Raw genomic sequence first — 18,217 nt, forward strand, 5'->3', positions numbered from 1 at the left:
AGTCTGTTTAGAGAGAACGGTGTCGTCTTAGCGACCCCTAATTTAATAACAAATGATCATTTAGACGGAAGTGAATCAATCAAAACTAACTTTAGTTGGAAAAAACATTTTTCAAGAACCACTATAAAACCAAACCAATCTCTGTTACCTTAAATTATATGTTTATCTCTGTAAAGCTGCTTTGAAACAATCTACATTGTTAAAAGCGCTATATAAATTAAAAAATAAAAAAAAAATAATTACCCTATTCACCTGTAGTGTCTCGCCTTAAAAGCAGGTGCTCTTGTTCCATGTTGGATTGCTGTTATAAAGGCGGATTTGCCAGACGCACGCCAGGAGCGGTTTACAACCGAGGAGACCGACGTTCTCGTCTGGGCCGTAAAATACAGAAGTGACATTGTATGGGGACGGGAGAAACCCACCCAAATTAGCTTCGGTTAAACAGGCGTATAATAATTTGGATAAATGTATAAGCTAGATTTATGTCCATTTTTTCACATCTTCATGGACACCACAATGATTTCCCTCGTGTGGTAATATTTGTCCTTGCAATTATGTATGGTTTGCAAAAATGGGAACTGCTTTGTCTGTGTAGATTAGAGAATCAAAGTGTATGTGCGTTGTGCACACGCTACATTATGGCCAAGCATGCGTCCTTAAAATAGCATCTGAATAACGCGCCACTGACTTTAGACAAGGTTTCTCCTGGTCTGTGGCGGGATTGTTTTCTGAAACTGTAAAATAGCACCAGGGAACATTAGAGCCGAAACACACCTCCTCTTTTCCAGAACCACTCCAGGGAAAAGTGCGCTGTGCGTCGGGTGCAAAATAGGAATGATACATGCGTCGGTGTGCAAAGTAAATTGCGCTGGGTGCAAGATAGGGCCCTTAGTGTCTTTAACTACTACTAACACCAAAAAATATATTATTTTTTACAATGTACCTATTCATTGTGCTGATGTTGTATTATAAAACACTGATATTAAGGTGATATAGGTGAGGTTAGCACAGGTTTGATGGTGTGTGTTGCTTTAAGGGTTAACAGGTAAGAGAAGGTCAACAGTGTCCTCATAGATGTAATTACAGAAATTAATTAGAGCTGTAATTACATGTATGTATTGTTTAAATGTAAGTACAATGTAAAAATATGCTTGTACTAATAAAGTAAGTGCATTGTGTCAAATGATAGTGCATATTAGTTAAAGACTCTTAATATAAAGTGAGACCCAGTTACTTGCCAAGGGAACATTTTTCATCTGATATTTAAATTCGATCTGATATTTAAATTTTATTTCAGTTAACCGAAAACGATTCTCAATAGTTTTACTTTTAGCTAACAATAACAGTAATGTTAATTTCCATGCTCAGCTGTGGTGTATTTTGGGTAAAGAGCGCCTACCTTGCATGAAATCTCCCATGGTTTAGTGACGGCACCCAGATCACATGCTGTCATCAACATCGACCTGACAAGATCAGAAATCAATTACAACCATAAATGTACGTATTGTATATGTGTGAATAAGTGTGTGTGTGTGTGTGTGTGTGTGTGTGTGTGTGTGTGTGTGTGTGTGTGTGTGTGTGTGTGTGTGTGTGTGTGTGCACCATGCTATATATGTAACTGACCTGCACATATCTCTGTGTTCCTTCACATTCCAGTTGTATTCCCCTTTATTCACTAGCTCAAAGAAGGCATTTCTGTTCCTGTGAATGGAAACTGGATGAGCTCTGTGAAGTTCACACTCCTGCCACATGGCGGCAGTACAGGGTCAAGAGAGTTTATCACATTTCCTACCAACACCAAACACTGCTGCAATGTGAGGCAGGAAGGTTAAACACACATGCACACTAAAGAATTTTAAGCTAATTTAAAATATATATTTTAAAAAAAAAATGACAAAAGGTTGGATTTCTAGTCACGAGAGAGCATGAATTATTGAAATTTGCCCCTACATTAAAGGTCTGTTTTTAGACAAGTTGCAATGTTGCAATGCAGTGAGAGAAAAGCTCAATATATAGTATTTTATTATAATTATTATTAAGAACATCATGCTTAGGAACTTAATACTTCTGCCAAGTAATATTGTGTATCTGTGTAACTGGTGAAACTGCACAAAATTTGGGGTCAGTAAGATTTTTTTTATGTTTTTTAAATGTTTTCCCTTCTGCTTACCAAGGCTGCATTTATTTGATCAAAAGTACAGTAAAAACAGTAATATTGTGAAATATTATTGCAATTTAAAACAGCTGTTTTCTATGAGAATATATGTTAAAGTGTAATTTATTCCTGTGATCAAAGCTGTATTTTCAGCATCATTACTCCAGTCTTCAGTGTCACATGATCCTTCAGAAATCACTCTAATATGATGATTTGCAGCTCAAGAAACATGTATGATTATTATCAGTGTTGAAAACAGTTGTGCTGCTTCATATTTCTGTGGAAACCTTGAAAGTTCAAAAGAACAGCATTTGAAACTGAATCTTTTGAAAACATTATAAAAGTCTTCACTGTCACTTTTCATTAATTGAATGCATGAATATTTCTTTTAAAAAAAAGTACTGATCCCAAAACCTTTGACTGATAGTGTAGATTTGGCACATGAATATTGAATTGATTTGCGGTGTTGTTTGCATAAGCGCAGCAGAACTCACTGGAAGTACAGCGTTAAGTCTGTGGCCAGAATGGATTGTTTCAGGAGCTGCATGAGTTCTCCATACTCATGTGAAGACAGATTCGAGAAGATATTGTGACCCTGGAGAGACAAGGACAAAATTAAATTATTATTTTCATTCCTTTTTGTGTCATTGAATATTGTTCGGAGGATTTTGAAGACGTTTGATAACCTGCACTGATGATGGTCATGTGTGGTAGTGTGACCATGTGTATTTATCAAACAGAAACAGGCGCTTTTCAAAAATGCTGTCGTCCTACAGTACGTCAGGATAAAAAGCGAGTTTGTGTATGAATATATAACCACACTTAACATGTAACTGAGAGTTCAAGCCACCCACACATGCTTACATCCGAATGCCTGATTAAAACTAATAAACTGATATCTAAAGTTTACACAGTGGCTGAGCCCTCATGCTGGATTCAGAGAAACACAAGCGTTAAAAAACACACGCACACACACACACACACACACACACAACAGTTTACGGTCGAATACTAAGCCAAATATTTTTGTTCAATTGAATATTATTTTTTAGTTTGTATATTATTTTCTAAATGTTGTCATTAAGCTCAGATCCAGGTTTTACTGCAGTAAGGCTCTGTTTACACCTGATTTGTTACCTGGCCACATACTCCACACAATTAACATGAATCCGATCTTCAATTTCCATATGCAAGTTTAAAGGTGGCATATTATGCCCCTTTTCACAAGATGTAACATAAATCTGTGGTGTCCACAGAGTGTCTGAAAGTTCAGCTCAAAATACCACCCAGATCATTAATTATAGCTTGTCAAATTTGCCGTTTTTGTGCATGTCTCTTTAAATGCAAATGAGCTGTTGCTCCACCTCCATTCAGAAGAGGCGGAGCCTTAACACAAGCTTCAGGGTGTAAACGTGCAGATTAAGAGGTAATATAATAAGATCCTCTTCCTACGTCAGAACGGGAGCGAAATCCGATCGGCTTATTTTTTGACGTGTTTGCAGAGAAAGACTGCACGATTTTCAAAGTAGTCGGGTCACTGTTCAAACCGGACTTATATCTGTCTCGAATGCATTTTTCGAGGGCTTTTGCACTTGGTCTTTTCACGATCAGAGAAAACGCATGAAGTGACCGGGTGTAACAGGCCCTAAAGTTCTGCTTTTCAGTAACTGCAAGGCATGATGGGAATCAAGATAGGCTATATCTCTCCCTACTGTACTAGATTAAAGAGCAGGGCGACTGCTGCCATTTCATTAAAGGAACGGTTTAATTACCACTTGTCTGTCGGCTGGTCAGTGAGCGCGCTCTTCCTCGGAGGAAATGATGACCGAGGTTCATTTGTATGCAGATGACAGTGACATAGATAAACACTCTGTATCTGTAGAAAGTAATTATTCACAGTCAACAATCAACATCTGTCACTTACAGTAGCACAGGCTGTCCTTTATTCACCTTTCTCTCTGTCATGATATGGGTTTTGTGTCTTGTCTTTTCATGTTCAGTGATTCCCTGACCTGTCTTTTTCTTCTCCCAGGTGTTTCTCGTTATTCCCGACGCCCCCTTGTTAGCTCGTTTGTCCTTGATTATTTAAGCCCTGTGTTCCTGCCCTGTCTCTGTGAGTTGTTGAATGTTTGATGTCAACGTTGGTCGCTTCTGATTCTGAGTCCTGTATTCCAGTCTGAGTCTTTGTCTAAGTTTGTAGTTTGTCTAAATAAAGCCTGTACACTGTGTTTGGATCCAGCCTCCTTCCCGTGCTTCTACCGCACCACATTACCAGCGTCACACTCTCTCTCTCACTCTCTCTCTTTTTAAGTTTTATATTTTGGATTTCTATGATGTATTCACTTTATTATGTTTTAATAAACACATATATGAATCACTGTGATCAGACTTATCAAAGCTGTAATAAACACAGATCTGAATCACTGTGATCAGACTTATCAAAGCTGTAATAAACACAGATCTGAATCACTGTGATCAGACTTATCAAAGCTTTAATATACAGATCTAAATCACTGTGATCAGACTTATCAAAGCTTTAATAAACACCGGTCTGAATCACTGTGATCACTTATCAAAGCTTTAATAAACACCGGTCTGAATCACTGTGATCAGACTTATCAAAGCTTTAATATACAGATCTAAATCACTGTGATCAGACTTATCAAAGCTTTAATAAACACATATCTGAATCACTGTGATCACTTATCAAAGCTTTAATAAACACATATATGAATCACTGTGATCAGACTTATCAAAGCTTTAATAAACACAGATATGAATCACTGTGATCAGACTTATCAAAGCTTTAATAAACACATATCTGAATCACTGTGATCAGACTTATCAAAGCTTTAATAAACACATATATGAATCACTGTGATCAGACTTATCAAAGCTTTAATAAACACAGATATGAATCACTGTGATCAGACTTATCAAAGCTTTAATAAACACAGATATGAATCACTGTGATCAGACTTATCAAAGCTTTAATAAACACATATCTGAATCACTGTGATCAGACTTATCAAAGCTTTAATAAACACATATATGAATCACTGTGATCAGACTTATCAAAGCTTTAATAAACACAGATATGAATCACTGTGATCAGACTTATCAAAGCTTTAATAAACACATATATGAATCACTGTGATCAGACTTATCAAAGCTTTAATAAACACATATATGAATCACTGTGATCAGGCTTATCAAAGCTTTAATATACAGATCTAAATCACTGTGATCAGACTTATCAAAGCTTTAATAAACACATATCTGAATCACTGTGATCAGACTTATCAAAGCTTTAATAAACACAGATATGAATCACTGTGATCACTTATCAAAGCTTTAATAAACACATATATGAATCACTGTGATCAGACTTATCAAAGCTTTAATATACACATATATGAATCACTGTGATCAGACTTATCAAAGCTTTAATAAACACATATCTGAATCACTGTGATCACTTATCAAAGCTTTAATAAACACATATGAATCACTGTGATCAGACTTATCAAAGCTTTAATAAACACAGATATGAATCACTGTGATCAGGCTTATCAAAGCTTTAATATACAGATCTAAATCACTGTGATCAGACTTATCAAAGCTTTAATATACAGATCTAAATCACTGTGATCAGACTTATCAAAGCTTTAATAAACACCGGTCTGAATCACTGTGATCAGACTTATCAAAGCTTTAATATACAGATCTAAATCACTGTGATCAGACTTATCAAAGCTTTAATAAACACATATATGAATCACTGTGATCAGACTTATCAAAGCTTTAATAAACACAGATATGAATCACTGTGATCACTTATCAAAGCTTTAATAAACAGATCTGAATCACTGTGATCACTTATCAAAGCTTTAATAAACACAGATATGAATCACTGTGATCACTTATCAAAGCTTTAATAAACACATATCTGAATCACTGTGATCACTTATCAAAGCTTTAATAAACACAGATATGAATCACTGTGATCAGGCTTATCAAAGCTTTAATATACAGATCTGAATCACTGTGATCAGACTTATCAAAGCTTTAATATACACCGATCTGAATCACTGTGATCAGACTTATCAAAGCTTTAATATACAGATCTGAATCACTGTGATCAGAGTTATTAAAGCTTTAATAAACACAGATATGAATCACTGTGATCAGACTTATCAAAGCTTTAATAAACACATATATGAATCACTGTGATCAGACTTATTAAAGCTTTAATAAACACAGATCTGAATCACTGTGATCAGAGTTATTAAAGCTTTAATAAACACATATATGAATCACTGTGATCAGACTTATTAAATCTTTAATAAACACAGATGTGAATCACTGTGATCAGGCTTATCAAAGCTTTAATATACAGATCTGAATCACTGTGATCGGACTTATCAAAGCTTTAATATACAGATCTGAATCACTGTGATCAGACTTATCAAAGCTTTAATAAACACCGGTCTGAATCACTGTGATCAGACTTATCAAAGCTTTAATATACAGATCTAAATCACTGTGATCAGACTTATCAAAGCTTTAATAAACACATATCTGAATCACTGTGATCAGACTTATCAAAGCTTTAATATACAGATCTGAATCACTGTGATCGGACTTATCAAAGCTTTAATATACAGATCTGAATCACTGTGATCAGACTTATCAAAGCTGTAATAAACACAGATCTGAATCACTATGATCAGACTTATCAAAGCTGTAATAAACACAGATATGAATCACTGTGATCAGACTTATCAAAGCTTTAATAAACACAGATATGAATCACTGTGATCAGACTTATTAAAGCTTTAATAAACACAGATCTGAATCACTGTGATCAGACTTATTAAAGCTTTAATAAACACAGATATGAATCACTGTGATCAGACTTATTAAAGCTTTAATAAACACAGATATGAATCACTGTGATCAGACTTATCAAAGCTTTAATAAACACCGATCTGAATCACTGTGATCAGACTTATCAAAGCTTTAATAAACACAGATATGAATCACTGTGATCAGACTTATTAAAGCTTTAATAAACAGATCTGAATCAGAGTCATTTAGGAATAAGATCATGTGGATGTTTGAATTGAGATTGAGATCTTTTAATGATTAATCATGCAACTCTTGTTGGATCGTTGTTGTTTGCTAGTTGTTGTTGTTTTGTTTTTTAAACGATGTGCACATATAAATAAACACTGCAACATTCCATAAAATAAAAAACTGTCAATTTTGATTTCATGGTGACTTTAGGTTTACCTCGCTCTGCAGGATCATGACAGCATGGTTGAAGTGATGGTGCTCTAGGGTGGCTGATGTCCCGTAAAGAAGAGACAGCGCTGATCCCGTCCTGAGAAAGACACAGATGATGATCTGTTTCTGAGGCGAAACCGAATCCACTCAAAGCTCAAGTGTGCAGCCAGTGAAGACATGTTACACTCCAACACAGATCCTGCATGCTTCCTGAACACATTCGGCTTTAAAAAGATGCCAAACTTGAGACTTGTTACGGGGCAGTGCTTGAGTCTCACTTGGCCTGGAAAGCGTTGTTGGTTCCTCTGTGGTCCAGATCATGGCAGACGCAGCCCACGATCAGAGCCAGAATCTCCATCTCCGTCAGAGTCTCCTGGAAGCCGGCCGTCTGCACACACACACACACACACACACACACACCAACAACAACAACAACAACAAAAAGTCACTTGTCTGTGGTAAATGTAGTGAGACAGAGGCTGAAGAACACACACAAACTCACACACTATACAGTATATTTGTGAGGACCTCCATAGGTGTAATGTTTTTTATACTGTACAAACTGTATATTCTCTCTCCTTACACTAACCCGACCCATAAACCTACCCATCACACAAAACATTCTGCATTTTTACATGTTCAAAAATATATTATTTAGTGTGTTTATTAACCCATTTCCCTCGTGGGGATCCGCTGGCGGCTGCTCACTGTAGGTGATCTCAGGTTTTACTATCCTTACATTAGGTCCCCACAATGTAATATAAACCTGTACGCTGCACACACACATACACACACACACACACACACACACACTCAATCACTCACACTCAGACACGCATGCACACACACACTCAATCACTCACACTCAGACACGCATGCACACACTCACACACACACACACACACACACAATCACACACTCACTCACACACACACACACACACACACACTCAATTACACGAACGTACACAAACACACACACACACACAATCACACACACTCACTCACTCACACACACTCAAATACATGCTATTGCACACACACAATCACACACTCACACACACACACACACACACACACACTCAATTACATGAACGTGCACACACACAATCACACACACACACACACACACACACACACACACACACACACACACACACACACACACACACACACTCTCTCACACACACTCAAATACATGCTATTGCACACACGCAATCACACACACGCAATCACACACACTCAATCACACACACACAGAATAGAGTTCCTCACCGTCAGCATGGAAAACATGCACTGGCAAACGTTGAAGGCGTGTCTCCAGTTATGATACAGAACCATGCGATAGTTCTTCCTGACGGTCAGCAGCCACCGACACAGTGTCTGAAAGAAACAGAAGAAATTTGAGGTTAAAATACAAAATAAAGAGGCGTTTTGTACAACAGAATCCTGTCCTCTAATCTGATTGGACGAGAGTGCTGATATACAGCATATCAACATGTTTACTGCAACTATTAGCACTTTTGAAAAAACTGGCCAAACTGTGTTGCTTAATAATTAACTTTATTCTATTTTACTTTAACAGATCATTATACTGTAGGCTCACGGTCTTGCGGATATTCAGTACAACAGCACTCGTGTGTGTGTGTGTGTGTGTGTGTGTGTGTGTGTGTGTGTGTGTGTGTGTGTGTGTGTGTGTGTGTGTGTGTGTGTGTGTGTGTGTGATACTGCTGAGTAAAGAAATGCAAACTTGTGTGTACCTCATAGTCTATTTTGAATTTCTGCACCATTCCCAGTTCCATAAACATCCTGAGAGCTGCAGTGACCATAGCGTCCACATCCAGAGAGAAGTCATCAAACCATAGTTTATCAATGCCCAGCTCACACACCAGAGGGATGTTCGCTGCCTGAGGGAAGAACAATAGAGAGAGAGTGTGTGTGTGTGTGAGCCTGAGTTTGCTTTCGCATGGCTTTAAAGCAGATGCTTTGTGAACGGAACGAAACTAGCGTCAGGGTTTTCTGTAATTCGTGTGTGAAGCTCACAGTGATAATGAGACACTACGATAGATTCACACACACATTCACAGATCTAATAAGAGACTACTGGCAGGAGGCGACGTCATTAACACATTATAGTTGTGGTATTTACTAATATAATTCTTCATATTCTACGCTCATAAAGAAGATCAAGAAGAAGAAATTGAACATCTGACATGATATTTTAAACTGCACTGGACATTTTCCCCCAAAATAAACCTACTATCCAAATCAAACTATGTTTTAATTTAAATTATGCTGCCATTTACTCAACCATATATATATTTCAACCCCATATTGTTCATTATTTCAATCAAGCACAAAAGGAAATGTTTAGCAGAATGTCTGAGCTACTCTACTACTAAAGCTACTGAGCTACTACTCTAAAATTTGCATCATGAAAATACTTACATACTGTGTGTGTGTGTGTGTGTGTGTGTGTGTGTGTGTGTGTGTGTGTGTGTGTGTGTGTGTGTGTGTGTGTGTGTGTGTGTGTGTGTGTGTGTGTGTGTGTGTGTGTGTGTGTGTATAAAAATTGTGGTGTATTTATTACTATTTATTGTTTTAGGAGAAGAAAATCAAAAGGGACTTTTAGCTTTTATTTTGTTATTTTGTTATATTGTTATTTTTTGTTTGTATATTATACTTTATTTGTTATTTTAAATTATTATTTAATATTATTATTATTATTTATATTTATATTGTAAGAATTTCACATTAAATCTTCAGATTCAAGAAACAATATAAAAACGGTCTAATTTTACTAAGTACTATGATTTTTTACTACTATGATTTTTCTCGATTTCTGGGAATGAAATTATAACCCTTTAACACTACTTCTGTCAGGACAACTATCTTCAGTACGATTGACCATTAGCATACAGTTTGGATTGGCGGTCTGGTTCTGTTCTGGACAGCCTAGCATGGATAGAGCAGGAGAGCAGCAATAACACCCTTAGGCCGTGTGTCCACCAAAGCGCTTTTAGCCGGCTGAAAACGCTAGACGCTCTGCTGAAAACGCCTAGCTGTGGGCGCTTGGGAGCGTTTTGGCAGCGCAGCGTTTTTTCAGTTGAAACGATTCGTTGCTATGATACAGAATATCCGCAGCACAGTTTACTTGTAACTGATTTCGCAGATAATTTGTTTCATGCTAAAAATTTATTTTTCATCCATTTTGTTCGGTTAGCTCTGCTGGTTAACGTCGTTGTTCAGAAAGAATGTTGTGACAGTTGGTCAGTGTGGTTTTTGTCCCGCCCCTCCTCCACTGGGATTGGACGGCTGTGTAAAAAGTGACAGTGATGAGCGCTGCGTTTTACCCAAAGTTGAACATTTTTCAACTCTCAGCGACCAGTAAATAACGGCAAACGTTCAGCGCCTCGTTACGCTCATGGCGTTTAAAAAGCGCGGCGCTCCCATTGAAAACAATTGGAATTATACGCCAGCTGCGTGAAAAAACGCTTTGGTGGACACGGCCTTAGGGAAACAGAACAGAACCAACATGAATGTATTGCAGATATCATTAATTCAAGATTTTAAAAGTACAATATAATTCGAGAATTTATTCTGATTCAAAGGACACTCAGAAGACCAAATCCTGACTGACGTGAGGTGGAGCTGGGGAGGGAGGAGGGTAATTCGCGACAGCTGCTGATAATACTGGAGGAGCTTATATATGTATACAGTGATAGGCGTCGTATTCCTATAGGTAGATGTGTATCAGCTGAGAGTCAGCTTGAGATGCGAGCTTGAGTAATGTGACCTGCCAGAACTAACGCAATGCTTGATATTATAATTGAAAGCTATCATTTTTAACATTTAATAGACTTTCAAATATATATAAAAATGTTTTAAATTTAAGTGAACTCAAAACAATCTTCACATTAAACCATAATAATTAGTGTAACAAGTATTAGTATTCTGTAAAGAGCAGCGAGTGATATTTATTTTGTTCTGTGATTAACATTAATAAGACACTGCAGCAGGTTTATTAGGCTGCTGTCACTTTAAGACGTGATGTACATGACACAAAATTTGAGTTCTCTTTTGTGTCTTATTGCGCTTGAAAGGTTTAAAAGCATTTGAATGAAGGACACATTGATCATATAATACAACATCAAAGGATGTCAGAAAAAAACTGATGCTGCGTTAATTGCGTTAAATACTATTTAATATTCCTGGATTTGGCTTTAAGCAATAAATTCTTCATTCACTCTTGGAAACAAGCTGGTACTTGTTAATGAAGGGCTATAAGAGCTCCTGGCAAAATCCAGTTAACACATGACAAAAAAAATGTATATTTCACCAGAAAATTAGCACATAAATTAGGCATTTCATAAATTCCACGGAGACTATATCAATAATTCAAAAACACTGATGAGGTATTGAATAGCCGTGTTCTGAATTATACATACCTTATAAACAATACAGACTGATATACTGAGGCTAATATATCATGAATCAAGTTTTTCATTATTGATAAGCTCCTGAAATGTCAGGCGGTCTATAAAATACAATCTGTTTGATGCATTAATGTTTACCTTAAACTTATCCACCTCAGTCTTAGAGCATGTGGCATGATATGACAGCACCTATGGAAAACACACACACATACACAATCACTCATCAAAGGTTCATATTTTATGTATTCCTATATATTATGTTTATAATATACAACCCCAAATCAGAAAAAGTTGGGACATTTTGTAAAATGCAATAAAATCAAGAATCTGTGATTTGTTCATTCTATTTAACCTTTTATTAGCTTACAAAAGTAGCTAACAAAGAAACGTTTTCCAATATTTTCACTCACCAACATAATTGTATTTTGTAAATATGAACAAATTTTGATTTTGATGGCTGCAACACACCCCAAAAAAGTTGGGACAGAGACATGTTTACCACTGTGTCACTTCACCTTTCCTTTTAATTACACTTTTTAATCATGTGGGAGTTGAGGATACTAATTGTTGGAGTTTTGCTAGTGGAATATTTGCCCAATCTTGTCTGATACAAGACAGCCGCTCAACAGTCTGTGGTCATCGTTGCCTGATTCTCCTTTTCATGATGGGTCATACATTATCCATAAGAGACATATCTGGACTGCAGTAAACATCAGGCACATCCCTTCTATAGTGCAGAGTGTCTAGAAAACACTCAGTTTTAGCATGTGCAGAATGAGGCCTGGCATTGTCTTTCTTCCCAGGAAAGATGTCATCTTGATGACAGTTTATGTCTCTGTACAATCCAAATATATGCCACCATGACAATGGTACCGTCACAATAATGCAAGTTACCCATACCGTTTGCAATGATGCACCTCAATACCAGCACAGATGTTTGCTTTTGCACCTGTCGCTGGTGAAAGTCTGGTTGGTCCCTTTCGTCTTTGGGACTGAGCACTCGGTGTCCATATTCTCCCCAAAACAAGACTCATCTGACCACAGCACACATTCCCACTGTCTTCTAGACCATCTGAGATGAGCTCAGGCCCAGAGAACTCGCCGGCATCTCCACATAGAGCTGATGTAAAGCTTTCTACTTGCGTAACAGGGATTCAAGTGGCATTTCTTAATGCAGTCAGACTGTGTTCAGTGAAAACGGTTTTCCAAAATACTCCTGAGCACATGTGTCTGTATTTAACGGATTAGCATGATGGTATCTTGTGCAATGCCATCTGAGGGCTCAAAGGTCACGCACATTCAACAGAGGTCTCCTGCCTTACCCAACACAGACTGAGATTTCTCTGGATTCCCTGAATCTTGTGACAATGTTATGTATGGAAGATGATAAAAGATATAAATCCTATGCAATCTTGCATTGAGAAATGTGATTTCTTAATTGTTTGACAATTCTCTTATGATATTTGGCACAAAGTGATGAGCCATGACCCATCTTTGCTTAAAAAGACTGAGAAGCACTTTTACACCCAAACATGATACCCTCAACTATTACCAATTCACCTGCTCATTGTGGACTGTTTCAAAAGAGTAGGATAATCTAATTTGGTTAATCTTTTCACTATTATTTGGTCTCTGTCCCAACTTTTTTGGGGTGTATTGCAGCCATCAAAATCAAAATTTGTTCATATTTACAAAATACAATTATGTTGGTCAGTGAAAACATTGGAAAATGTTTCTTTGTACTTTTGTCAGTTAATAAAAGGTTAAATAGAATGAACAAATCACAGATTCATGATTTTATTGCATTTTACAAAATGTCCCAACTTTCTGATTTGGGGTTGTAACATGACAATATAAAAACCTCCCAGAGATTATATAGAGAGTTAAATAGCATTAACCCTGACACTACAACAATTCACTGCTGCATCGCTCGCTCTGATTGGCTGCTGAGAGTCATGTGAGAGCAATGATTTTAACATCCATAAACATCCATTCATAAAATACTGAATGCCTGATTCTCAAAATGTTACAGGTCATGCAATATTAATTTCTGCTCCGCTATAGTCTGTTGATGATCTATTACAAATGAATATACTGACAATCTGGAATCCTTATGAATACAGTCATATTTATCAATGAAGCCACTCCTGCATTCCTCTGGAGAATGAGAAGAGCTTGGAGAAGTTAATTAATGCTCACACACACTCCCTGCTCAGGCTGTAATGTAGTTACACAGCGTCCTCACTTCCGCGGCTTCATTTTCACATTCATCGCTCTGTGGTTGTGGTTTCGTGAGAAAAGATGTCACTATTTCTTCCCGTTTGCCTTTAAAGGGGGTGTGTGTGTGTTAATGTGTGATGCGTTAAATTAAATCATCACTTTTTGATCAGCAATGCTTGTGTTTATGGGAGGGATTCAACACTCGGAGACCACCATGAAAATACTTCTGCTTTGCATTGTTCAAATTTCATACAAAAACGTTTATTACAGATTATATCATCATCAGCGTGATGATTAGTGAAAAGTTGAACTGAAAAATGAACATTAATGTCAGAATTTCTATAGTGACATATACTGTGTCTGAGTGACATGGCTTCTCGAACAGGGAAAAATGACTTGATTTTGTTGATTTGAGTTTTATCCTTATTAAATAACATTAACAAATGTAAAGAAATACTTTAACAAATATATTGTTCATTGTTAGATAATGTTAGTTAAATGCATTAACCAACTAATAGGACCTTAATAAAACACGCATATTAAAACACACACACACACACACACACACACACACACACACACACACACACACACACACACACACACACACACACACACACACACACACACACACACACACACAATGACTGTCACGACTTTCTGAGAATAATAATAATAAAAACCTTATAGACCAGATGACTGTTGACTGTTAACACACCATCATCTGTTTTTTACAGATTGTACGATTGAAGTCTGTCGATTGAAGCTTTGAAGGTGTGGATTTATTCCTCTGTGTTTCATTGTTCGATTAAAGGGGTCATATTCTATGGAAGTAAAATAATGTCAAATGTTTTTGAAATAAAAAGCCTGTTGAATTGCACTACTTGAAAAAAAATAGGCATTGCATTAACCATGCTTGCATTTTAATGCATTGTATTTTTAGGGCTTGCATTTTTAATGGGCTGAAATTGAACATGGTTGAATATTTAAGCTGTGAATATTTCAATTAAAAACATTTCAAACACATTTTCATTATTAAAAATTAAATAATCCATATTCACCCTTCATATTTCATTTCCAAAATATTCAAACTGTTTAAAAATACAACCTATAATATTCAACAGGCAATTTTCGGTCCATTTTATTTCGCTTTGCAAATTCGCTTCCACAAATTCAGTGGTTCAAATTCGACAGTAAATTCAACATTGACGTCCAGGAACTGCAGGAAAAGCAGTAGATTGCCGAGCATACTCTCCATCTGCTGTTAGTCGACCTCACCATCAGATGGTGCAAAAGCGCTTGTTGTTGACGAAGACATTAATTCATAAAATGGAAATGATTATCTGTGACAGTATGCGGAAAAGATGATAAACACACAGAAGCTGTGTTTATGTTTCATTCAATAACTTTATTGTTACTTTCCCTGTGTATTCTACATGTCATCAGCTTTCTCTACCATGAACAGGATTATAATCGGTTTCCCTCAATACCTCATACTCAAGGATTCCCTTTCCGTTGGGACAAAACGCTTAACACATACAGTGATATGAAAGACCAATCTTGCACCTTATTGGGGATGTAGGCTTTAGGCTACTATATAGGCTTGGTTATATATATAGGTTATAAGTCCTAAAGTCCTAAAATGCCTACGTGTATTGCATTAGCTTAAACTGGGATCATAGCACTTGCATATTGTTGTCCTCCTATTGTTAGTTTAACTGTAAATCGCTTTGGATAAAAGCGTCTGCTAAATGACTAAATGTAAAATTGGCTTGACATTGGACATTCGCACATTTAGGAACCGTCTCTAAAGTTGCATACAACATTGGCATGCACGTTTCTAACTTCAATAGCAAACTTACATTTATTTGAATAAATATCAAAAATCCAAAGGGTGCACATTATGCCTGACACTACATGAACACTTTACAGTTGGTTTTATGACTGTAAGTCGTTCTATTCAAACGCTATTGAAGTTAGAAACGGGTATGCCAAAGTCGTATAAACTTTAGCGACGGTCCCTAAATGTGCGAATGTCCAACATCAAGCCATCTTTATGCCAGTCTATCACTGGGAAACAATCAGCTGTGCGCGTTATTCTGAGTTCTTCTGCTTGCCTGTGAGTTTGGACTTTTACATCACTAGTCCATTAAGCTACGTTAAGCGTTGTACAGGTCCAGAAGGGGAAACCTGAAGTATTGAGGGAAACCCTAATAGCCTGCATGCAGCACATCGCCACAATAAAAAGTTAAGGCAACTAAACAACCAAGAGAAATATATGTCAACCTCAAAAATGTAACATTGGATCTGTATATCCGCATCGGGGAATAACATTAGGATCTCGTTCACGGTAGCGAAATATGTATGTAGGCTACACAGGAAAAGTAACCGTGAAGGCACCGAATTTAATAAAAACAGCCGTCATAATAATCACAAATAAACTTACATTGCTGTAAATTAGTTTTATGAATGAATGACTTGCTCTAATTTAGCTGGTCTTCGTCAACAACACGTGCTTTTGCACCATCTGATGGTGAGGTCGACTAACAGCAGATGGAGAGTATGCTCGGCAATCTTCTGCTTTTCCTGCAGTTCCTGGACGTCAATGTTGAATTTACTGTCGAATTTGAACCACTGAATTTGTGGAAGCGAATTTGCAAGGCGAAATAAAATGGACCGAAAATTGTCTGCTGAATATTATAGGTTGTATTTATAATCAGTTTGAATATTTTGGAAGTGAAATATGAAGGGTGAATATGGATTATTGAATTTTGAATAATGAAAATGTGTTTGAAATGTTTTTAATTGAAATATTCACAGCTTAAATATTCAACCATGTTCAATTTCAGCCCATTAAAAATGCAAGCCCTAAAAATACAATGCATTAAAATGCAAGCATGGTTAATGCAATGCCTATTTTTTTTCAAGTAGTGCAATTCAACAGGCTTTTTATTTCAAAAACATTTGACATTATTTTACTTCCATAATATTCTGCTCTTTTATAGCATTTAATTCAGCCTATATGTCAGTGAAGGTTTCTTGAAGCAACACAGTGATAATTTGGTTTGAATTGATCATTTTTTGCCCTCTCACTGAACAGGCTGTTTTTGAGTGTGACACCACAATATAAAAACAGATATGTTTCAATAAACTGAATAAACTGGAAACTAACATAGTTTGTTAGACTCTTATTTCAAAACAGCAAGGAAAATCCACTTGTCCATGGTATGATCACTTAGAGACGACTGCAGTGAGTCATGAGTGAATATCTCCTCTTAAGCTCCGCCTCTAACAGGAACTAATATTCCACCAATCACACGCTCAGATCTATGCTTGTGTTGAATCATCCTTACCAGTCATATGTTTCTAATCTAACAACCCACCAATTACAAATGTTCCAACTAATCTGCCACCACTTTAGAAAAAAAACACCAATCACAGTTAAGTGTGTATCGGTGTGTGTGTGTGTTTTGGAGAGACATACATCCAAAGCGACAGACTGTTTGGCCCAGGACTTCTTCACTTGGTCATACATAATGGTGTTATTGATTCCCAGTCCACAGAATATCACAAATGCCTAAAGAGAGCAAAAGAGAATGTGAAGTCACACGCAAGTCCTCAACAACAAATTTAAACATCTGAATGTGGTTTTTAAAACTTTGTTTGAGGAGTGTTTGTGTGAATCAGAGTTATTATAGTTATCATGTAAGATATAATAACAAAACAATATGTTATACAAATGCTTTACTGATGCTGGGGATACATTTATGAAGTTATATTACACATACACCTGTATATTGTATGGATAATATATATGATTGTAATACATAATTTTCATTTTACTATTACATATAATATATACATATTATTCTAGCATTATTAAAGGTTTATCATTATTTTTATTCCCAAAATGTTTATGTGTATATGTGTTAGGCCTAACTGTACTCATATATTGTAAATCATACAATAATCATTATCAATATTACAATGGTAATTTTCTATATATTGTAAGATAAAACAATAAGTCAGCTGGGCTCCACACACAAATATCTGAGCCTAATTCAAAAAGCCAGTTTGGTGTATGGAGAACCGGATCTGTTTTTTTCCGATTCAATTTC

At 36.5% G+C, this 18,217-nt stretch overlaps 1 protein-coding gene across 1 annotated transcript in view; it reads right to left on the minus strand.

The window, feature by feature from the left end:
• pde11a (phosphodiesterase 11a) overlaps nucleotides 1–18,217 on the minus strand; it is a 139,632-nt gene that overhangs the window by 18,513 nt on the left and 102,902 nt on the right. The window contains exons 9-17 of the mRNA XM_077247109.1: nucleotides 17,584–17,676; nucleotides 12,018–12,068; nucleotides 9,204–9,350; nucleotides 8,719–8,826; nucleotides 7,723–7,832; nucleotides 7,451–7,541; nucleotides 2,650–2,750; nucleotides 1,624–1,701; nucleotides 1,400–1,463 (exon numbers count right to left, since the gene is read on the minus strand). Of these exons, the coding sequence (XP_077103224.1) occupies nucleotides 1,400–1,463; nucleotides 1,624–1,701; nucleotides 2,650–2,750; nucleotides 7,451–7,541; nucleotides 7,723–7,832; nucleotides 8,719–8,826; nucleotides 9,204–9,350; nucleotides 12,018–12,068; nucleotides 17,584–17,676 (843 nt within the window). The remainder of the gene's footprint in view (nucleotides 1–1,399; nucleotides 1,464–1,623; nucleotides 1,702–2,649; nucleotides 2,751–7,450; nucleotides 7,542–7,722; nucleotides 7,833–8,718; nucleotides 8,827–9,203; nucleotides 9,351–12,017; nucleotides 12,069–17,583; nucleotides 17,677–18,217) is intronic.

The sequence above is a fragment of the Siphateles boraxobius genome, unplaced genomic scaffold (assembly GCF_051911475.1).
Source record: "Siphateles boraxobius isolate OS27281-9 unplaced genomic scaffold, OSU_SipBor_1 106, whole genome shotgun sequence".
NCBI classification, from domain to species: domain Eukaryota; kingdom Metazoa; phylum Chordata; class Actinopteri; order Cypriniformes; family Leuciscidae; genus Siphateles; species Siphateles boraxobius.